Source organism: Megalobrama amblycephala, linkage group LG7 (genome assembly GCF_018812025.1).
Source record: "Megalobrama amblycephala isolate DHTTF-2021 linkage group LG7, ASM1881202v1, whole genome shotgun sequence".
In the NCBI taxonomy this organism is placed as follows: Eukaryota; Metazoa; Chordata; class Actinopteri; order Cypriniformes; family Xenocyprididae; genus Megalobrama; species Megalobrama amblycephala.
In genome coordinates, this window is record NC_063050.1 from 39910288 (window position 1) to 39934533 (window position 24246).

Consider the following 24246-nt stretch of genomic DNA (forward strand, 5'->3'; position numbering starts at 1 on the left):
ACTCCCCCACAGAAACATTTACGGCAAGCCACTCCATCCAGTCGTAGGAAAGTCAGCCAAATGTGATTGCGCCAGAGTGCCGTTATTTAGCAACATCGCATTAGTTACCCTGCGACACAGACGACCCTGAAACTAAATGTTTAGCAGCCTTTAAATGTCACATCTCAGTTAGTCATGTTCGTCATTTTTGTGTAATTCAGAGTCCTTTTGCGGCTACTACCACGTGTCTTATGGGAAGGCTTGTGTAACGTGTCAGGGAAATGATAATAGGCTCGAGAACATCAAGGTCTCCGAGTAAACGCTGTCGCATGAAGCCTTGAAAACAAGTCTTTAGGGAAGTTCAATAGATACTGAAACTTTAAATTAAAAGCTCTGTGTATATGTGAGTTCTGAGGGTGTGATCCCGGGATAAGAGGGTGTTTCTGGATGACTAATCTGGAGAGGAACAGTGCTGGCGGTGTGGTGTAATTGGAGGTGCCCCTCTCTTTTGAGGAGGTTAACACACTTTGATTAAGCTCTGATTAGCTTCTCATTCAGCTAAACAGCAGCTGCCACTGCCTCGCTTTTTAATATGTTTACTACTTACACACTGACTCTCTCACACGCACACACAGCCTTTTGGAACCATCTTGTGCTTTAAAAGAACCCAGGACTTTCTTCAAGATGATACCTTGAACAAAAGAATCTGTATTATAACATTAACCCTTAAATGCATGACTGTTTCGCCAATCACTCTTACATATTCGGGTCTTTATCGACCCGGATCAATATCTAACACGGAAGGATCTCTACGTGTCGTGATAATATAAAACTCCTCTGATATTAGAGTAACAATTACAGAAGAATAAAATAAATTGTATTTTGTTACCTTTTGGAGACTGAAAGGGCTCAGTTTGAGCAGATGTTTTATGTCATCATCACTTTCCTCATCAGAGCTCATTTCCCAGTAAATTCAGCAAATAATGGGCTAGTTTTATGTTTGAGGTCACGAATATAAGGCCATTCGCGATCTCAAACTTATTCTCAGATCTATATAATTTTCAACATCTTCAAAATCAATATTTCGAACGCTAACAGCTTCACCAGATTCATCCTGTAACAGTTACAGTCATATTTGATTGCGTTCAGTACTTGCTCTGCAGTAAATCGCTGAGCCATTTCATGTTTTTCTTATTATTTCGTTTTCTGTCTGAATGAGGCGTCACTTCATCATTGTGTATCAGACATTGCCACCTTGTGGAATAAGGTGAATTGCACTTATTCCGTCATCTAAGATTCAATTATTGTTGTGCAGAAAAAATATACGTAACACTCATACACACCTCGGGTCGTTTGTGACCCTATACTATTTTTACAAAAAATGAATACAAAAATAGGCATACTTTTATAATTTTATGATTTTTTTCTTGTTATATTCTTTATAATGAGTTGATTAAGGAATACCAAGAAGGTTGATGTTTAACTTTAAAAAATTAACGAGGAGGAGGGTAGTGAATGACGTCCCGGGTCACTAAAGACTCGAGGTATGCATTTAAGGGTTAAGAACTACTTAGCCAACTCAAGAACTCAATGCAAAGAAAAATAGTTTGATAAGAAGATGGTTCTTTGCTGAACCTAAGGTGCTGCAAAGAATCAATGAAGAATGTTTGTTTTTAAAGGGATAGTTCACCCAAATATGACTTATTTACTCACCCTTATGTTGTTCCAAACTCAACACTATCTCACGATCAATTTGTATGTATTTTACAAGGTGGCTAATTCGTATGAATTCGTACGACCTCACTCGAAAAAATTTGCACGATTTGTCTAAACCCCAGTGACGGGGTTTGGGGTAGATCATTCGTATGAACTCATACAAATTTGTCAACTCGTAAAATACGTACGATTTAGCAAAAAACATTCATACAAGAATTCATACATGTGAGGTCGTATGAATTCGTACGAATTAGCCACCTTGTAAAATATGTATGAATTGCCGTGAAATGGGGTTGTCCAAACCTGTATGAGTTTCATTCTTCTGTTGAACACAAAAAAAGATATTTTAAAGAATGTTGGTAACCAAACAGTTGATAGTAGCCATTGACTTCCATAGTATTTTTCCCTGCTATGGAAGTCAATGGCTACCGTCAATAGTTTGAAACAACTTGAGTCATTTTTGGGTATACTATCCCTTTAAGGCCCTGATATACTTAAAGAAAAATCAAAGAATAAACTGGTGTGATGTTATATCGAACAAAATCAGGCCAAAACAACACTCATTTGGAGTTAATTTCGGGAGCTTTCTGGAAAAGTTTACTTAAATGTCATTATGTAATAGGTATGTGATTTTAAATATGCATGCTAAATCCAGCAATTTCTTTAGGAGCAGTAGGCAAAAAAATATGTACTGACTACTTTGAAAGTTTATCTGCAATACTGTAAATTATTTATTTGATTTCCCTTGATATAGTCAGCTGTTTTATTCCATTATCACAATGTTTAAGGCATCACTGACTAATCTTTAAAGTCACCTTATAATGTGATTCAGCAGGTTATAAAATTTTGGGCACTATCTCATGTGAGGGACAAAGCAGCTGATGCAGCATGTTTTATAAGCATTTAAGTAGCGATTATTGTTTCATTCATTAGTAATGGCTTAATTTAAGATGGCTGTTTGGGATTAGCTCTTAGATCAAAGTTCGTAAAAAGCGATTTTCACCAACGGCTTAATCCCATTATAGAATGCCATTGCAGCATACTAATCAAGTTTAATCAATGTAAGCATTATTTAGCTCATTAAGAGACTGACACTCACTGTGCTTTTGATTTTCTGTTTTACAGTTATCTGTCTTGTTGGACTTGGTTTAGTGGTGTTCTTCTTTAGCTTCCTACTATCCATCTTCAGATCAAAATATCATGGTTATCCTTACAGGTAAGATTTATCTGAAGTGCAATCGATTGCTGTTAAAACACACTCTTGTTGTACTGAAGTATTTGTTGTGTAATATAATTTTCTGCAAGATCAGTGTTTTAATGTTTTTCTCTCAAAACAACAAAAAATTATTTTACAGTAATGCATTTACAGTGAAAGGATACCAGACAAAAATGTTATCTCTGGATTAAATGTTAGAATGCACTAATGTAATATGAAGCACAGAGATTAATAGTAGTTTTGACTTATGTCATGACCATTTGATCATTTGTGTGTGAAATCATTTATTATTGCAATGGTAATCAACAGTGGAGATGCTGATTTTGATTCAGTGATTTTTAATCATTTTGATTCCCCCTTTTTTTTTTTTTTTCCCAGATTCACTCACTGATTCATTAATTGACTCGATCGATTCATTCAGTGACTCTTTCTTTAGGTTACAGATTTAAAGGATTAGTTCACTTTAAAATTAAAATTACCCCAAGCTTTACTCATCCTCAAGCCATCCTAGATGTAAATGACCTTCATTCTGATTAACACAATCGGAGATATATTAATAAATATCCTGACCCATCCGAGCTTTATAATGGCAGTGAGCGATACCAATGAGTATGAGCTGAAGAAATTGCTTCCATCCACATCCATCCATTATAAACATATATCCACACGGGTGGTTAATAAAGGCCTTCTGAAGCAAAGCAATGCACTTGTGTAAAAAAAAATCTCCATATTTAACAAGTTATGAAGTAAAATATCTACCGCCTTCCGTATTCAACTTAAGGAGAAAGTGCAAAGCCTCTCACAGTTCATAAAGCTTACGCTATATCCTACGCCTTCCTTACTCAACTTACAGAAAAAGCTTAACTGATGCAACACCAGTTCCGTTTTTTTCGTAACTTGAATACAGAAGGCTGTCTGGCGGAAACTAGATATTTTACTTCATAACTTGTTAAATATGGATATTTATCTTACACAAACGCATCGATTCGCTTCAGAAGGCATTTTTTACGTTTATGAGTATGTTTATGATGGATAGATGTAGATGGATGCAGTTTCTTCAGCTTCATACTCATTGGTATCGCCCGCTGCCATTATAAAGCTCGGATGCGTCAGGATATTTATTAATATATCTCTGATTGTGTTCGTCATAAACAAGAAAGTCATTTACACCTAGGATGGCTTGAGGGTGAATAAAGCTTGGGGTAATTTTCATTTGAAAGTAAACTAATCCTTTAACAAACACAAAAAATTAATTTAAAGGGGACCTTTAAACTTTTAAAGTCTTGATTTTAATTTTGGAATCTACTGGAATAGGTTTTATGCTTGTTCAAAAATTCCAAAAAGCACTGTGCTCTGATTGGTCGACTGGACCAGTGTGTTGTGATTGGTCAACCACTTTGAGCATGTTTCGGAAATGCCACGCGGAACCGAGTCTCAACACACAACTCAACCATGCCTCGCCCCCTTTTTTTTTTTTTTTTTTTTACATACACAGGAATTACTTAAATGAAGGATATTGTGGCATGTATGTTACTGAACAAAAAACTGAATACTACAATCAAGGCATTTCAGGGAGTTCAGAAACAAAGCTGATATAGAGAATGACTTCATTCAGAATGAACTTTTACACTTTGTAACTTTGCAGACCTTTTTCAAACAGCAAGATTACACACTAATGAAAGTTGAAAATGTAAAAAAGCATAATGGGACAACTTTAATAAAATGTTTGTGTATAGATCTACTAAAAGATTCTACAGATAGTGTTTGAGCATCAAAATTGTTTCCCCCAAAAATTACAACAAAGCAAAACTCAAATGTTATGCTCCAATTTCAATTGTCAACTTAGCTTGTTGACTAAGTCAACCAAGCATATATTGCTATATAGTCAGTGTTTGGAAGAAGGAAAAGGCAGCAAAGTCTTTACAAGTTTGCCTAAATGAAAAATGAGTCAGTTAATGGAAGTGAACGAGAATGATTCATTTACATAAAAGATTGCTTCAAAAGCACTGTCAATAGAGCTAAAGAAATTCTGGAACACTCCCTTTACTTGCTGTAATGCTCCTGTACATCAGCCAAGACAGAATACTTCCTAATGAATCGAATAAAACGCATTTAAATGTACAGCAACTGTGGTTGCTAGTGGTAATTGTAGAGACTCCAGTGAATGACCTTTTTCAGTCTATAGAGATCTTCTCATAATGATTAGACGATGACGTCACTTCCAGTCAGGGAACATTTAATCATTTAATCATTTGCACTCTTCTTTTTTTTTTTCTTCTGACTCTATTTTTCTCTTCCCCTCTCTTTCAGCTTCCTGATTAAATAAGATCATGCCGTAAAAGAAAAAGCTGCCGAACTTCAGATTCAACTGCTGTTTGACTGTAACGCACTACATGTGTGACCTAAGATAAATAAACTGAACTATTACCCACTGTGTGGTCTGTCTGTGAGTGTGTACGCATCCATTGAAGTCAAATGAATCGTTTGCTTGCTTATATGACCACTTTTTATTTTTAATTGCAAATTGAGGATCGTATCCTGAAGGTTTTGCAGGGAGAGAAGCTTGTTTGTGTGTGCATCTGTGTGTGTGTGTGTGTGTGTGTGTGTGTGTGTGTGTGTGTGTGAGGCTGTTATTTGTTATTGCCGTTTATGATACCTCTCTTGAGGCCATTGTGCGCGCCTCAGCAGATTGTGTCCTCTTTTTGTCCCCTTCAGTCAGTTTTTTTTCCTCCTTTTCACTCACTTTCTCCTCTTCTCTCTCCCTCTCTCTCTTCTAAAATCTGTGAAGGAATATTCAAGTATTTTTTCCCCCCATTTTGGGTAGGTCGTGAAAGGGGTTTTTAATATTCTTTATTAAAAAACCATCTCAGCTACCACCGATCCAATTAAATTCATTCCAATATCAGAACTAACATATTTATTTAACTTCAAACAAGAGAACCGGGTGATAACGTCCATGACATTTTTCTTAGAAGCAAAGATTTCTTTAAAGGATGTAATCTAAATTAGCTGTCATCATAGACAATAATGTCAACCCTGCCCGCAAGTTTCTAATGCACATTTATTAGCCCAACTACTTTTGTTTTATTGCTCATCAAAGAGCATTTAATTAGTGATTATAAGCTCAAATAATTTCTCACCATTTGACGTCTATAACGCAGCCTAATTTTCCACCTAAGAAGCCCTTTTTATGTCAAGAGCACAAACATGTTTACTTCAGATGTGCTAATACTATACTTAAAACTCAATTTTAAAAAAATTAATCAGTCAAAATATTAAAAATGTTTTCGAATGCATGTGGTGTGCTCTTTATATTTTTTTTGAATATGGATTTAATAGAGAGATTATTATTTTATAATGATTTATAATCCATCCATTTTGCATGTGGCACACAAATGTAAGCACATGGTGCTTCACAGCTAGACATTATAGTGATGATAGCAATGCTGTTGTTGATGCTCAGTCGAATTAGTAGCGTCGAGCAAATATGAAAAGAGGGTATTTGGCACTGAATCAGAATGAACAGCAGCATTACAACTGAGAAAATTCAAGCTGGCAGTAATTCCTCTTTAGCTGTCGAAGGACATTAGCGGCCACCACTCCATCCTTCATTTGTGCAGGGAAGTGATGGCAATTCAATTTGTGCTTTTCCCCCCCTTTTTTCGTTTTGTTCCCCTAATGCCTTCAAGCAGCTCCCTTCTCCCCGTTCCCCCAGTGTTTTTCTCTATTTGTTGGACCAGTGTACTTCAAGTGATTGATTTTAAAGATTGATGAACGGACAGATGACACAGGTAACAAAATGTCTTCACTGCAAAAAAATCCTTTAACTATTTTTGTTTTATTTTCCAGTAAAAATGTGTAAAATTTAAGAAGCAATACTGCATAAGATATTGACCCTGTTTACACAAGGCATTAAGATGTGTTTTGGTCGATCGGATCACAAGTAGACGAGGCAGACGCATACCCGTTTACACCTGGTGTTTTAATCCGTCTCCTTTGTCCACTTTCAACCACTTCTGTCCCGATTCTATGGGTGGGTAAATATATGGGCTTTTTCAGATCTTTTAATCTAATGGACAAAATAAGCTCACACAATTTACATATGAACGTGCACAGAGATGACGTAAACGCAGTGAGTGCGTGTTCGAAATCAGGAATGGTGTTTGTCCTGATGAAAATGTTTTTCATCGTCAAACCAAACTTGGGCCTTCAGCGGGCAAAGTTTAAATCCTGTCTGGCTAGCACACTTCCCATAATGTTTACACATTAGGTCAGTAGGCGGAGAGTTGGTGGTCTTTTGTGTCTGTTTGAATGCATTCGACCACATGAGTATGTACACTACGAAAGCAATCCGGTCAAATGCATCTTCCAGAAGTAGTCGAAAGTGGACAAGCTCAAAATGTTTACACCTGTATTTAGCACCGTCCATTTAGCACCGTCCACTTATGATCTGATCAACCAAAACGCATTGTAATACCAGGTGTAATTAAGGGGTTAGTTCACCCAAAAATGAAAATTCTGTCATTTATTACTCACCCTTATGCCGTTCCACACCCATAAGACCTTCATTAATCTTCCAGTAACGTCTGGATCTGCACAGGTGAATCAACAGACTAGGTAAGCAAGCAAGGACAATAGCGAAAAATGGCAGATGGAGCAATAATAACTGACATGATTCATGATATCATGATATTTGTAAATTGTCTTTCTAAATGTTTTGTTAGCATGTTGCTAATGTACTGTTAAATGTGGTTAAAGTTACCATCGTTTTTACTGTATTGACGGAGACAAGAGCCGTCGCTATTTTCATTATTAAACACTTGCAGTGTGTATAATTCAAAAACACAACTTCATTCTTTATAAATCTCTCCAACAGTGTAGCATTAGCCGTTAGCCACGGAGCACAGCCTCAAATTCATTCAGAATCAAATGTAAACAATATAACAGTATACAATACTCACATAATCCGACGCATGCATGCAGCATGCATGACGAACACTTTGTAAAGATCCATTTGAGGGTTATATTAGCTGTGTAAACTTTGTTTATGCACTGTTCAAGGCACGCGCGAGCTCCATGGGCGTGGAGCAGGAGAATTAAAGGGCCAGTAGCCCTGAATCGGCTCATTTATAATGATGCCCCAAAATAGGCAGTTAAAAAAATGAATTAAAACAAATCTATGGGGTATTTTGAGCTGAAACTTCACAGACACATTCAGGGGACACCTTAGACTTATATTACATCTTTTTTTAACCCTTTCGCACGTAAGTTTGAAATATTCTGGCTGACCCCCCAGCGTGAGATTTTTAAGGCGACCGTTATTTAGAACGTATCACTTTATGGTTTCCATGGTGATGCGTCATCGCTTGTTACGTGACACACCGCAGCACTGTATGAATGATGATATGCTTTCATTTAATTTTTCCTTTTTTATTCAAAATATTCACTAATTTGTTAATTATAGCATGAAATATCTAATATTCCGATTGCCAAATATGTGCAAGTGGATGTGTTTTGTTGTTTAAACACCTTTATAATGATCACGTTAGTTGAGCCATATGAGCGATGGGCGCCGCCATGTTAGTTTGCGCCGCACAGAGAATCGGATCTGTTGGATTTACAACCCGTGAATTTATCCACTTCTCCCGAAATACATGAAAGTAAGTGTGCCGGTGAACTGGGGAAGAATAGAGTAAGCTTTAAAGTTACTTTCACAATGTGTATCTGATATGAATTAAACGTGTCGTCTAATTATAATGGAAAGGGTTGTTATTTCCGCTTCTATAGACATCATTGTGTATTTTACAAACTCTAAATATTGTTTTGTTAGTACTCATGTGTATTTAAATGTTTGAAACCTAAAATAAACATTATTTGGTTGAAAACACTGCATATATGTGATATATGAAAAGCGCTGCGCGCGTCCGTCTCCGGTTTAGCGCCAGCCAAAGCGCGCACGCACATTTGAATTTGGCAGTTGATCACGTGATGCGCTGAACGTTCTAATCACACCGGTGTGATCGTACGCTCCTGGGGCCAGACAAGACTGATCACACCGGTGTGATCGTACGCGTCAAAGGGTTAAAAAGTTCTAGGGCACCTTTAAATCAGTTCATGTGAGTACAGTGGTTCAATATTAGTATTATAAAGTGCCGAGAATATTTTTGGTGCGCCAAAAAAACAAAATAACGACTTATTTAGTGATGGCCGATTTCAAAACACGGATTCAGGAAGCTTCGGAGCGTAATGAATCAGCGTGTCAAATCAGCGGTTCGGAGCGCCAAAGTCACGTGATTTCAGCAGTTTGGTGGTTTGACACGCGATCCGAGTCATGATTTGATACGCTGATTCATAACACTCCGAAGATTCCTGAATCCATGTTTTGAAATCAGCCATCACTAAATAAGTCGTTATTTAGTTTTTTTTGGCGCACCAAAAATATTCTGGTTGCTTTAAAATATAAATATTGAACCACTGTACTCACATGAACCGATTTAAATATGTTTTTAGTACATTAATGGATCTTGAGAGAGGAAATGTCATTGCTCCCTATGCAGGCCTCACTGAGCCATCGGATTTCAACAAAAATATCTTAATTTGTGTTCTGAAGATTAACGAAGGTCTTACGGGTGTGGAACAGCATGAAGGTGAGTAATAAATTACATTATTTTCATTTTTGGGTGAACTAACCCTTTAAGACTTGTTTTAAGAAAATGCGTCTCTTAAAGGGATAGTTCATTCAAAAATGAAAATTCTATCATTTACTCACCTTCATGTCATGCAAAACTGTATGACTTTATTTGTCATGTGCAACATAAAGAAAGATATTTTGAGAAATACCAAATTTGTTTTGTTTTTTTAATGGTTACCAACATTTTTCAAAATATGTTTTGTGTTCTGCAGAAGAAAGAAAAGACATGAAGGTGAGTAAATAATGACAGAATTTTTCATTTTTGGGTGAAATTTTCTTTGTCTTCTTTGTATGTTGTCTTACTGCGCTTTTGGATTTTTCCACTTTTGTACGTACAGTATAAACAAGTGAAAAATCCACAAACCTCACTTATATTAAAGATAGATTTTCTAAAAACAAGTCTTAATATCTTATGCAGTTGTTGTACTCCTATCTCATTTCAAGGATTTCCAGAAAGTAAAGTAAAAGGGAAAGAAAAAAAAAAACATAAAATGTCAAACTATTCATAGCAGTTTGCAGTGACAGGGTGACCTGAGTCATTTATTTTCAGAAAGTTTCCGGCAAAGTGACAGTGATCATTGCTCAACTTTATGCAAATAAGAAGCTATACACCAACCAATGGAAATACAGATAGTGATCCGCAATCTTAGCTGGAAACGGCTGTTGAGCTAAAGCACCTAAAGTGACGTAAACACTGACAGCGAGTTGCTTTGGTAAACTGACCAAAAGTCATCAACAATGAGTGATATTTTTTTTTTTTTTTTTATGAAAATGAGCAGCAATTGTATGTGGCCACTACCAATGGAATCAGAAAGTTGAGCTCATGTGATACCACAGTCGAGGAGCTGACTGTCAGTGTGAACGGCCCTTAACATAAATGAGGTTTCAAGAGGATTTATCGCTCGTCTCTTAATTTAAGTTTCACCTGTTTCAGACATGGACGTTACATCACATGGGCATTACGATGCAGGTGACTCATAACCTCAATAAAAGCCAAGAAGATATTAACTCATTACAGTTTAATTCTGTCACAGTAGGTTGTGTCACACAGTGGAGAGGAATTCTTAGGATGAAACACTAATAGCTGCCAGCATACTGTCATCTTACTTTCAGTACTTATCCTCAAGGGGATAACTGGATTAAAAAAAATACAATTGTGGGACTCATAAACACAATTTGCATTTCTCTCTCATGTCCTCCAAAAATAACTTGAGGAAGTAACATTTAATTGCAAGGCTTGTTATTTATTTATATATTTCCCTTTTTTACTGCAAATAACAGGATGTTTTGAAGTTTCAAAGAGTGTAATTACATAGGTACACACGCACACACACATTTGCCCAAATCAGAGGGGACTGTAGATGCTGAGACCCTTGACTAACTGGTACATTACTTGACTTTGACATTTTTGTTTCATGCATTTAAGGGATAGGTCACCCAAAAATGAAAATGTTGTCATCATTTACTCACCCTCAAGTTGTTCCAAACCTGTATGAGTTTCTTCATTTTGTTGAACACAAAAGAAGATATTTTGAAGAATGTTGGTAACCAGACAGTTGACTTCCATAGAAGGAAAAAAAAATACTATGGAAGTCAGTGGCTACCATCAACTCCTGCAAGTTGTAGCTCTTATTTGCCAAACTGTTATTATGCCAAAAAAAGAGCTCTGACACGGTGTAATTTATGTTGTAGAATAAAATATGAGTTGTGATGTTGGTCTACAAATTAGTTTGACTGAGCAGCTCTGTTTAGAATGTAATATTGTTAAAATGTAATGGATTCTTTTCACATTTCCGGGGTTCTCAGAAGAAAAAAAATTCTCAAAAAAAAAAAAAAAAACATGTACAGAGTAAAATACCATTTTCCATTGAAACAGTAATATACCATAAAACCAATGCATTCTGGGTAATATTATTTTTTGTTTTCGAGAAAGTAGCCTATTCTTTCTTGAAAACAACAAATAATATTACCCAGAATGCATTGTAATATACAGAAGTAATATACGGTAAAAAAGAAAAAAAAAAAACATGCATTCATGGGTAATATTTGTCGACAATGAAAAATAATGATTTTACAGTATATACCAAGAGCAAAAGATAAAGACTTTCCAAAACAGAATAATAAATAAATATTGAGAGCTCGATTACGGTAGTCAGAACAGAGAAAGATGTAGAATTTGCCATCACTCCCTTGGCTGTTGGCATTAAATTTCACAAAACGAATTAATACAAGTTAATATAACACCAAGTATAGTCATATAAATGTATATTTATAAAAAAAAAAAAAAAAAAAAAAAAAAAAAACCTTTGCAAGATTTACGATGTAAATAATTGTGGACAGTCGTGTCATCACAGTCTGTGAAAAGCCTCTATTGTAAAGCTGAAGTGTCATTTGGTGCCCCTGGTGGCATCAAATGGTATTGAAAAGATATATTTTGCTTACTTAGTTTTCTCTGCAAATTAAGCCAGAATCAAAAATAAGTATTTTAACATAAAAATTACACTTTGCTTAAATAAAACTGTCTATAACATAACATGTCTTATTAACATAATATGTCGAATATATCATCAGCCAGTCTCATAAACTGATTATTGGCACTATATTTACCAACTAAATGGTGTTAAATTCTTGAGTGTTTGCTTGAAACAAATAAAATGCTTCCTCTGTTTTGTCTCTCTCACACACATACACACTGAAGGCCAAGAGTTATAAAAATCAATGAGAAGGCCTCACTACCAAATCTGGATTTAATTTAGTGTTAAATCAACACTAATTAATCATTAATTAATTAAAGTGCTTAGCCGGAACAAACTACTTTCATGATCCCTGAAGTCTCTGGGGAGAATATTTCTCCTCACTTTCACTTAAAATGTGCCACTTTTAAGCACTCCATTGGTCTATTCAAAGTTTTGCTTGCTGAAAAACCCAGATGTGTATAACGCTTGGTTTGCTACCAAAAATGGCACAACTCACTTTGAGTTAGTTACGTTTGATTGATTAAATCCACCCACATTATTTTAGCACACAACATGAGATAGATTGCTAATTGTTCAAAATTAATATGTGTTCTTTGTAAAAGGCATCGGCAGCCCATGCGATTGGAGACTAATGCTAACGGCAGCCGAATATGATGCAGTCAGTATCGTTTCACTGAGCTGAGGGACCCCATCACACAGTTTTAGCGTGGATATGCTTCAGTGATAACCAAAGAGACAGGCTGCTCTGGTGCTGCCATTGTGATGACATGTTTAATAGGCAGTCCTAATGACACACACACATCATGGGACCTTTTGGGAAGGCAAGAAGTCACCGCAGTGACAGAATGTCTGAAAAACTCAAATGATTCAGGACTGTTATTTACATCTTTTTCCCGTAGCTGTCACAGTTTTCCACATGATCGAATGGAATTGCTTATAGAAGAGAAACAATGGGAGATTACTTTCTCAGATCTGAGAAAACAACATGACCTCACTGGGAGGAACCCAAGCCTTGTGTGCCGGGATAAATTGTACCCGTGAGAATGTATAGCCACCCACCTGCATGCCAAGAAACAAACACAGACCTCCTCCGAGCCAGTCATTATAATAAATGGCGGTATGAAGGGAAATAGAGTTGGACTGGGGCAAGGAAGTGGAAGAGACAGAGTAAGTGGTGGCGAGCATTTCAGTTGTGACCCCGTTTACACTTGGTGTTACACTAGGCTCTGTACAGGAATGTGTGAATATACTTACTTACAGTGTGATAGTCTGATTTTAACCATATTTTTGATGATGTGTCTTTATGAATACTAAAATAAATGGAAATTCAATAGTAGATACATTGGATTACTCATTCATTGTATCCATCTTCATGTAAAAACAACAATATTTCAAATGCATCCACTTAAAGGTGCACACAGCAAAATCCCCAGAGTTAAATCAAGCTCAGAGTATATGGTCCCTCTCTAAATAGTGTTAAAATAACACTTAAGCAGAGTTAAAGTTAATGAGACAATTAAGCAATTAATAAGGCTGTGACTTAAGTCACTTGTAGTTCTTGTGTTTTTTTTTCTTATTTATTCAGTGATTCTGCTTGTTAACAGCAGGTGTTCATCACTAATGCGCAATCTCTACTTAATTAATTGCTTAATTATCTCATTAAATTTAACTCTGCTTCAGTGTTATTTCAACACTACTTAGAGAGGGACCATATGTACTCTGAGCAGAGTTGATTTAACTCTGGGGATTTTGTTGTGCAGTAAGCAGTTTCTGAGAAACACTGTTGCAAGTGAATTGTACAGTGACCAGGAGGGGACATGTTTGGTTCACTTAATCCACATCCACATGAAGCCAGAACTTTCCCTATCTATCTTCTTTTATTTTTCCTCATTCTAAAAAAAAAAAAAAAATGTAAACACGGCATCATTTCAAGAAATATATGCATACACACGAAACCAACTCAAAACGAAGTAGTATACATGCCAGTCCAGTATGTGACGCTGTAATTCTAACAACAGAGATACACTAAAAACAGAGAAGAAGAATTGGAGTATGCGCATAAACCTTGTGCACTGCATACAAACCCAACACAACAACAAGAAGACGAAGATGGCGAATACAACAACATCAAGTAGCTCAGTAGCTTCTGCAACACGAACACAAGCATGTAGTCTGCTATTGTTGTTGTTGTTGCTGTTACGTGACGTAGCGGTGTCTGACTAGCGTGATTTATTTTTCCCAAACCAGTTCAGCAGAAATCCTGCCCTGGAGCCAATTCTAAACATTTCATTGGTCATGTCAGTCACAGTAACAATTGCCTACACCCAACCCTGATCCCTAAACCTACCCATCACTGTAACCTCAGCCAATGAAATTGGTTGCAGGGCGGGGATTTCCGCTGAACCGTTCGGGGGGAAAACAAATCACGTGTCTGACTAGAGTCAAGAAGTGGGATGATGACATAAAATAATACAGATTGGCTGTACACACAAAAACACAAGGGTGTCGTTTTCAGATTTATCCACTCTGGGTTAATGTGTAAACAAACCTGCGTGACCACAGCAATCTGGGATTATCAGAAATGGGTATTATTAACACATTCATATTTTATTTTGAAATAAGAATGACAAAAAAGTGGCCAAAAAACTGAAAGGCCTGAGAACAGATGCAAAGGTTGCGTTGCTTCTGCTCCATATGTGAGTAACATTGGTTTTGCTGTTTCACAGAACTAAGTAACAGTAAAGTTTTGAATGGCATTGTTTGTCTGGAGCTGGTGTGCTGCTGGTGACTAACATGTTTATTTTTTGTTCTTCCTTGTTGTTCGTTCATCATCTTCGCTGTATTTTTCACAAAGCATTATTTTGCTTCGCTTCAGCTATTAAAGAGACGTCCACTCTTGCATTGCATGCTTGTGCATTTTGGGGCAGAGCAATGAAGGGAGGGGTGTGTTTGTTTGGGATGATTTCAAATATCAACAGTGTTTCTCAGAAATTGCTTACTGCACCTTTAGATTGCTTTTGTAGATTTTGTAGAGTTGTCATCCGCCTATACCATCTACAATTAAGGAGAGACATTTACCATTTCAAATGAGCATAAAGACACTCCCTGATTGTCATGGAACTAAAAATAAAATTAAACTTATTAAAAATCCTTTTTCCAAAACTTGTTTTTGTCTTACCCTGATTGAACAATATGACCAAAATCTGGTACCATGAAATGGGTCATTTTCTATTAGAGTAATGATCCATATCACAATATACTGTAGTAACCCAATCTGTAAAGCTGCTTTGAAATGATGTGTATTGTGAAAAGCGCTATACCAATAAACCTAAACCTGATAGTGTTGAGCGTACAGTTTTCATTTAGCCAGACAGTGACATTTAGATCTACCAGGTCATGTTATAAAGGCAAGATATCACTGAAGGCATCCTGGATGCTACCATTCTGAACACCCAGAAAATAAGTCTTTACCCTTTGCTGTCAGGAAAGCTTACATGGATGCTGATTCAGATCCGGTCTGCATCATATCCCAGCTCCATTCTCTTCTTGCAAATCAATTTTGCTGGCTCTCTACACTATGCGATAAAGGCAAAAAACTCATAAATAACATAAAAAAAAATTATATCTTTTATGAGCTTAGCCGGAGGGCTTGAAAACTGAATAGAAACATCGCCTTATATGCTATTCACTACTGTATTAAATCCGCTGTAAATCCACAAGGCAGACATTAGCATCTAACAGCTTGTGAAAAGCAGAGTTGTTTGTCATTCATGCATGAAATGAATTTCACACGGGTTCAAACCTTTGCTAAATTTGCAGATGTGCATAATTGAGAATTTAACATGCTAATTGACGCCTACTATCATTCATGAGTTCATTTCAGAGAGACTTTTCTCAGCAGATGGGAAGGTTTGTTACCTACTAACTCAGACTGATCGATCTTTACTGCCAATGCCTTCATCTGCTGTGTCTGATTCAATAGGAAGGTACAAAAAGTGCTGCGAGAACATCGATTCTGACCCCATCTCAAAGAAACGAAAGGAAAAGGCTCATGTCTTAGGTTGCTTTCCCACACACACTGATGGATGCCGCATGAGCTGCCCGAAACCTCTGTAACATTCATTCACTGTAACAAATGTGCATGCAGTGCACAGTTGGATTTTGTAGGATTTTCAGAAGATTGTTTTTTCAAATTTGTATGCATAGTGATTAATGTTACTGTGTGCTATTTGTATATATTAAGGCAACAAAAATGTTAAAGGTGTACCAAGTCATTTTTATTTTAATTAGTAATGTTGCACTGGCTGATACTGCAGTTGTCTTGGACTTACACTGAAAACTAGCGGTGCGATGCAGCATCAAACGGGGAAATAAAAAAATCTCAATTACCAATGGCATTGTAGAAATGTGCTATTCGTTGTCAGCCATGTATAATTTATTTTCCAGGGGGGTTGCCGAGATAAAGCAAAATATATTTGGCAAGTCAGTGGCGGCTTCAATGAGGCAATCCATTTTCACTCCTGAAATAGTTAACCTTGGGTTATACTAAACCCTGGGTAAACAGAATCCTGGGTTATCGTGATTCACGTTTCACATTTCTCATAATTTACCCAAGGTTAACAATTAATCCTGGGTATTCACACTAGGTTTCACATTGTACATTCCTAAACCCTGGGTTCACATCCTTATTTGCTGTGTCAGTGTCACTGATTGGACAAACACTGTGTGCAATATGTTTACACAAAGGCTCTAACATTGCACATCCTCATATTATATATATTGCCAATTGAACTATTAAGTTTATACTGAATGGAGTTTATACTGAATGGACTTTTCGGACTATAAAGGTTTCATAACCCCTGGTAAGAAGCGGTGCTAATCTCGCTTTTAAATTACAAGTGTGTTCCTTTACCCGGGGTTAAAAGTGGGATTTAGGGTGCGTTCACACTTGTCATGTTTGGTTCGATTAAAACGAACCCTGGTGCGATTACTCGGTTAGTGCGGTTCATTTGAACATATGTGAACGCTGCCATCCGAACCCTGGTGCGCACCAAACAAGCGGACCGAGACTGCTGAAAAGATGGGTCTCTGTCCGCTTCCAAACGAACTCTGGTGCGGTTCGAATGATATATGAACGCAACACGGACCAAAGACATGTAACCGAACCAAAAACAGGAAGACGAGACTCTAAAAAGGACAGAATTCTCACGCATGTCGGTTTTTCTCGTCATAGACGCAAGTTTGCCCATCACAGGCATCAGACGCGCGTCTCCATACAGCAGATCATTTGTGTGTGTGACGGATGGATTGCCGCCGCTGTTTTTACTCCTTTACACATTTTATAAGCTCTTCACGAGTTCCCAGCTGGCCAAAATACCATCACATGCAGGCTACGCACCACTACGCACACACAACAAGCGCATTTACCTCAGCAAACAGCACTGTTTTGGATGTTCGGTAAGTTCCGTCTCAATTTAGGCAATACGTCATAAAATCACGTTGTGAATGTATCCCTATGCCTTAAGGTTCGGTATCTTTTGGTTCGGTGATAAAATTGCCAATCTGAACGCTAACCGGACCAGGGGTGCGTTTCCCGAAAGCATCGCTGGTGAACTATGGTCGTAAATCCAATTGAACTCTATTGGTAACGACGGAATTTACGACCATATAGTTCGCTTTGGGAAACGCACCCCAGGACTAAATGTTTTTTTTTTTTCTTTGGTCCGGACCAAATGAACCAAACGAATCGAACTACAAATGTGAACGCACCCTTAGAATGACGATAAACAGTGTGAAAAGCCTCCATGTAAAATAAAACAATCATCATTTAAACAATCATTTAAATGTTTAAGTGTTATTAGTTTATGTATGTTTCCAACTTTTTTAATGTGAAAAATTACTCAAATCTTCTGTGCTCTTTGGTCATTTTTGACTGAAAATTTTTACATTTTATTGTTTTAGAATTTTTTACTTTCATCAGAATGGTAAGAAACTTGATTTGAAATGATTACATTTTGACATGATTTGAAATTAAAAAATAGTCACACTACTATTCCTCAATGTCAAAAATGACTGCACTGGAAATTAATGGAAAACTTAGACTCCAGCGGGTTAATAAAGGCCTCCTGAAGTGAAGCGATGGGATTTTGTAAGAAAAATATCTGTATTAAAACTTTATAAAGTATAATCACTGGCTTCCAGCAACGGCCGTGCGCGTGTTCGCAAGAGAGTTGAGTTTTGGTGGAAGGGTGACCTCTGACCCGACGTAGCTTCTCTTATATTGAAATCCTCAGACATTTTTCTTTAAAGTCAGCATGAAATCAAAATTGACAACTCTTATTTTTTTATGGAATATTGTAGTATTTATTATCAATAATTTATCCGTGCACTTCATTATTTTTTAAAAAAATTCATCTGCCCTCGTAATCTTTAATCAAAATCATTAACCTGCTCTCCCCCTCAAAACGACTCATCGTCTCTTCCTGTCACATGCTACGGCGCGAAGGCGAAGCTATCTGGAACTGCCAGCAGATCCAGTGATGTAAGGGGTAAATGCTGTCGCTGGGGTAAGCTGATGCTTCACTTTATAGAGACCAATGCATTAACCACCGCTGATGCCAGTCATTGGAGTGTATAGTACCCTCAAACATTGAAAGGAATTTGATGGAGGTCACGCCCAGTCAGTCAGGCTGCGTGTCCACTGGACCAGAGCAATCAACCAGAGCGTTTTTAGATTCATTCCTATGGAAGTTGCGCGTCATGCTTAAGTTACGCACGAGCGTGAGGCTCAACTTCCATATGAATGAACCGAAAACGCTCACTCCACGCCAACGGACAAGCACCGTCAGTCAGTCAGTCTCTCTCACGCGCTCTTTCGCTGTTTAGTGCCATTGACCGTCCTCGTCATCCTCAATAAATAAAGTTCTTACAGTAACGTGAGGGTGTTCGCAGTGTGTCTGGTGGAGAGAAATCCCCAAACAGGCATTCAGATCTGCCTCCATTTTGTCAGCAACACCCAACTTCCAACGATCCAATCAATTCCCGAAGTATGAAATTAAGTCCCGCCTTCTCATTTCAGATGCTGTTTCACTCAGATAGACATCACAGTAAAGAAGAAAAAACAATCGCAACTTCCGCTTCATGCAAGGGCGTAGATTTGGTTTCAACTTTGGGGGGGTTGAACATTGGTACAGTATGGTTGTATTGTATTGGGGGGGTTGTAACTGATGGCTTTGAATATTGGGGGAGTTACACCCCCCCCCCCCCCCCATCCCCCCACAAACTACGCCCCTGGCTTTATGCCAACTTTAAAACTTCTTATTTTAGACTTCTAATTCATGACCAGCTTTTTATTTTGCTCTGTCCTCTGCACTTCCGTGTTCGTCAATTCTCATCTAAGCTTATGCCACGCCTATGTCAAAGGTCAGGTCAGAGGTCACCCTTCTGCCGGAACTCGACTCTTTAGTGAACCCGTGCACGGCCCTTGCCGGAAGTAAGTGATTATAGTTTATAAAGTTTTAAATATGGATAATTTTCTTATAAAAAAAAACATTGATTCGCTTTAGAAGCCATTTTTTAACCACTGGAGTCGTATGGATTACTTTTATGATGAATGGATGTGCTTTTTGGAGCTTCAAAAACTCGGACACTATTCAATGCGATTACAAAGCTGGGAAGAGCCAGGATATTATTTAATATAACTCCAATTGTGTTCTGCTGTAAGATGAACATCATATACACCTAGGATGGCTTGAGGGTGAGTAAATTTTGGGATAATTTTCATTTTGGTGAACTATTCCTTTAAGATGGTCATTTCTTTTTTTTTTAAGTCTATGCTCAAAAGTGGCAATAAATGGATCATAACTTCCACATAAATATAATTTAGAACCATAAAATCTCCTAAAAAATATAAATAAATTATTAAATAAAAAAAACACACAATATATAGTACATTCATTTCACTGAAATAAAAAATAATAATTTGATGACCACACGAGGAGCACCAGAGGGCTAAAAATTACATTGATATTTACAAATTCCACATTTAGACACATTCATTCATTTTTTGAGTTCATTGCTTAAGCTTAACAAAAAGTAAATGCGCATTCATTGGATTAATCTTTGCGTAGCACTGCATTACACACAAATGGAAAACATTTCTTCTCTTTTCTCTGCCTTTTGTGGTTATTGAAAGGATTTTTTTATGTATGTGCGTTTTGCTACCCTGAATGAATCAAATATGTCTGCACTAATTCGAGTGTCACATGTTTTCTATGAGACAAAGACGGTTTGCATATTTTCATTAGCAGCTCTCACATACCAACAGGATGAAAAGTGTGCCAATGATCGCTGCTCTGGAATGCAGCCTTTTTATTTCTGAGGTAAGGGAAAGAGTTAACCAAAGGACAGTTATGGTGAAAATTTGAAATCCACTTAGAATCAAGCTAAATAAATCAAATACTAGAGAGGTTTTTGCCAGTTACCATTATTTTGAGTAATTCTAGCTCTAATTGAATTTGAATAGGCAGACAGCAAGAGGCCTCACTGCAGAGTGAGTTAATTAGTTTTGAGTTGCCAGCAAAAAACGGGGGAAATGCACACCCAAAACTCACCTTGTTTATTGTCTTGGCTCATCGTCTGTGAAACATTAGCATAAATGTTATTTTCCATTCCTCTCTCAAACCGATCTGTGCTTGAACATTCCTGTGCCTAACAGCCCGTCTTATTGTGTTTCAGCGTCTCAGAAGGGAAGCCTTTTTGATTTGAATCAGGTATAAATAAATTAAAAATCTTCTAGCTAAAGTTTGTGTGGATTTATTGTTTACTCATACATACTTAAACTTCAGCACATAACTGTGAATGATGCCTCAAAACATGCTTACAGCTTCATCGTACAAATTATTTTTCGAAGTTGTAAATTAAACAAAGATTATCGGAGTACGTTTTCCAAGAAATTACTATTTATGTCTTTCTAACTCAGAATTTCACATTTACTCAATGTGTTATTTATTGTTTCTTTGTAATTATTTGTGAAATTTACTAGCAGTGTCTGAGTGAAAATGGTGTCAAACTAAACCCTATGCTTTTTTTTCAGCGTTGGTGAGGAGATGTGTGCTATATTACTTTTTTAAAAGGATGAAAAAAATCATGTAGACTTATATTAAAGGAAGGACCCAATAGAGACCAGAATATCCCAGGTTTTGCTCACACTGCAGGAAAAATCCAATTTTTTAGACCTGTTGTTCAAACTGCAAGTTATATATGGATTATATAAGCTATATGTGATGTAATCCTTTCACAGTTGCTTTGCTGACAACTCTGAAGTGGTTGTCAAAGAAATACGCAAATTTGCTTTTTCCATAAAACGAAATGGATTTGAGTCAATTAGGCAAAAATAATCAAATTAAAAAGCACACGAGGCTTGAAGAGCTCTTTAAACTTGGACCACTAAAGAAATGGCATAGCAACAACATGTTCAAATGCTGACAAAAATGTTGTTCAAATTTCAGAAATTTGAAAAAAAGTTTTACTTAATCCATGGATCTCCACTTTGACCTCTGCCATCCTGTCATTCGTGACAGAAAGACTCATGTTTAGGAGAGATAACTGTGTCTCTTTTATCTCTGGTTTTGAGTCTTATTGAATCTATCAAGTAGGAAGGAGTATTAATAATGCATTTAGCTTTGGGGAGCCTACGGGCCTGTCACTCTATGACAAATGAGGACTGTTCACCCATGACACGTGAAGATGCGGATAATATAATGCAAGTTACTGCTAAAAGCATGTTGAGCTCCTTTTACTATCTATCTTCTGTCATCAGGCTCATTTTGTGGAAAGAGAAATCACGTCATAGCCGAAGGACTCCAATTGATGAGGAATTTATAAAAAAAAAAAATTAATAATATGACTGATAACCATAAAAAAGAGAATATAATATGAAAGTGTGATACTCTGTGACTTTTCATGCATAAATGTTTACTTGAGTGTGACCAATGGCTTCATAAACATCCTCCTCCAAGGAAGATTTGAGACCATTTTTTATGAAATTTCATGTGGTTTTGACATCAAGTGACCAAAGCAAAATGAAAATCATTTCCACACAGTGGAAGTGCTTGCTTTGCAGTGTCATCTTTCAGGAAAATTGATGAAACAGTGCTAAACTCCTGTTTTTTAGAGCTAAAATAGGTTCTTTCAATGGCTAAAGTCTATTGCTCTTTTGCCCGTGAGACTGAATGGGGTGTTTTAAAATCATTGCCGGAGAATTGAGGGGTGGGTGCTTTTAAGATCACAGACCACTCTCGCTCGCTCTCACGGGCAGCACGCTGTACGTGGGTTGTATTTAAAGATGGCTCATAAAGTGTTGAAACTGTGATAATGGAAACTGCCTCTGGGTGGCATTTTGACAAACAAGTGTTATTAAAGAAATGGTTTTATCAATGTGTTTACCACTTACAGTCCTCAGCCTCATAACTGCATGTTGAGGTGACTCAAGTGCTAAATGTGTTTGCTTTCGTCTTCTTCGCTCTCCTTATTTTCTTCACAGAGACTGGAAATAAAGGGTCATCCTTGACCAATAAATGGCCGTGAAAATTCTGACATTATTTTCTCACCATTCCAAACCTGTATGACTTTCTTTTCCTTTGGAACATGAAGAAAATTTTAAGACTATTTTCAATGCTCTTGTCAATTTATTTACAATACGTACCCCACAGATTTAAAGCTTCAACAAAGGGAGGGGGAGGGGGGGTGTACAAAAGCATTACAGAAGTAGCATAAAAGTCTTCTGAAACCATTGCTTTGTATGAAAAAATCGAGTTATTGTTCACTGAAAATCGTCCTCTCCAGTGAGCTGTGACTGAATCATTGAACTCGAGAACTGGATCCTATTCTTGAGCGAATTGTTCAGGCTTGGGCTGCGTTTAAGTCAAATTTTTATGCCCTTCCCTTGCTAATTTTCCTCCGTCTTGTTCACTCTGATGGACATCTTTCCTTGCGTTGCACAAGTGCTTACTACTGCAGAACCCTTGCAATGTGTTTAAACTGAATGCCCTAAGCCCTTGATCACTTGGAATCAGCAATGGAGCTCATTTATTATTTACAGTTTTTTTTTTTCCTTATGATTTTGTTTTATGCACCATTCTATAGGCCTGTATGCATGCTTGGGCTGTTGGAGAAAATAAAAAAATTACACAATTGAAAATGACAACAATACAATAAACTGTAACTGTGTAAAAAACAGTCCGCTTAAGGTATAGCCAGGGCCGGGGGAAGACAATCCAGTGCTCTAGGCAAAATAGGAATATGCCGCCCACCATGTTTAAATTTTTAAGAGAAAAATTTGAACCCCTACTGCTGACTTAAGACAGGTGCAATGAATTAATATGGTTGACTCACCTTTTAAAAGAGGACCTTTCTTGCTATGGCTTCAATTATCTTGGAATAATCCAATTTGCGACAGATTTGGTGCTCTATTTGACCATTCGCAAAGACCTGCCCCCTTTAGTTACTGTTGCTATGTGAAAAATACATCGCAGAGCAAAGAGGATACTGACAATGTGTCGACAGACAAGACAGTTCAGGTTACTTTTGATATGAAACAAAGTCTCAAATTTCAAATTTTGTAATTTTTATAGAAATTTTAACATTTAATACCATTTTGTGGCTCTTTAATGTGACGTGACAAATTGTTGTAGTGCCTCAGTTCAAGTGGCTTGTGAACCGATCATCTCTTCCTACTAGTTAGGGTTAGGGTTAGGGTTAGGGTGGGTTAGGGTGGGTTAGGGTTAGGGTTAGGGATTTATAACATCAAATAAACATGAATGAACATCAGAAGGAATGTTGTTTCAACCATGGAAAGTACACAGTACACACCATTTTTCAAGGTCAAGTCCCAAATGGCACCCTAAACCCTCACTAAAGTCCTCTGCGTAGCTCGCAGACTTGCGGGCTCAGCTGAAGTGCGCATCAAGGGTGCATAGCAGCCGCAAAGGAAACCTAAAATGATGAATGGGACACCCTACAGTCTCATGGATGGATACGCGCATGTGGCAGCCATTGTAAGTCCACAAGACTGAAAGTGTGCCATTTGGGATTCAGCCTAACTCTCCCGACATAACAGCGTATTCAGTGTTATGATTGGTTAGATCGCCTGTCAATCAAACTTACAG

At 37.3% G+C, this 24246-nt stretch overlaps 1 protein-coding gene across 2 annotated transcripts in view; it reads left to right on the plus strand.

Moving 5' to 3' along the window:
• The window catches only part of tusc3 (tumor suppressor candidate 3), a 108059-nt gene extending 102717 nt beyond the window's left edge, over window positions 1-5342 (plus strand). For both annotated transcript variants that reach the window (XM_048197426.1, XM_048197427.1), the window contains 2 exons: window positions 2821-2911; window positions 5222-5342. In XM_048197426.1, the coding sequence (XP_048053383.1) occupies window positions 2821-2911; window positions 5222-5237 (107 nt within the window). In that variant the 3' untranslated portion in view covers window positions 5238-5342. The remainder of the gene's footprint in view (window positions 1-2820; window positions 2912-5221) is intronic.
• The last annotated feature ends 18904 nt before the right edge of the window (window positions 5343-24246 follow it).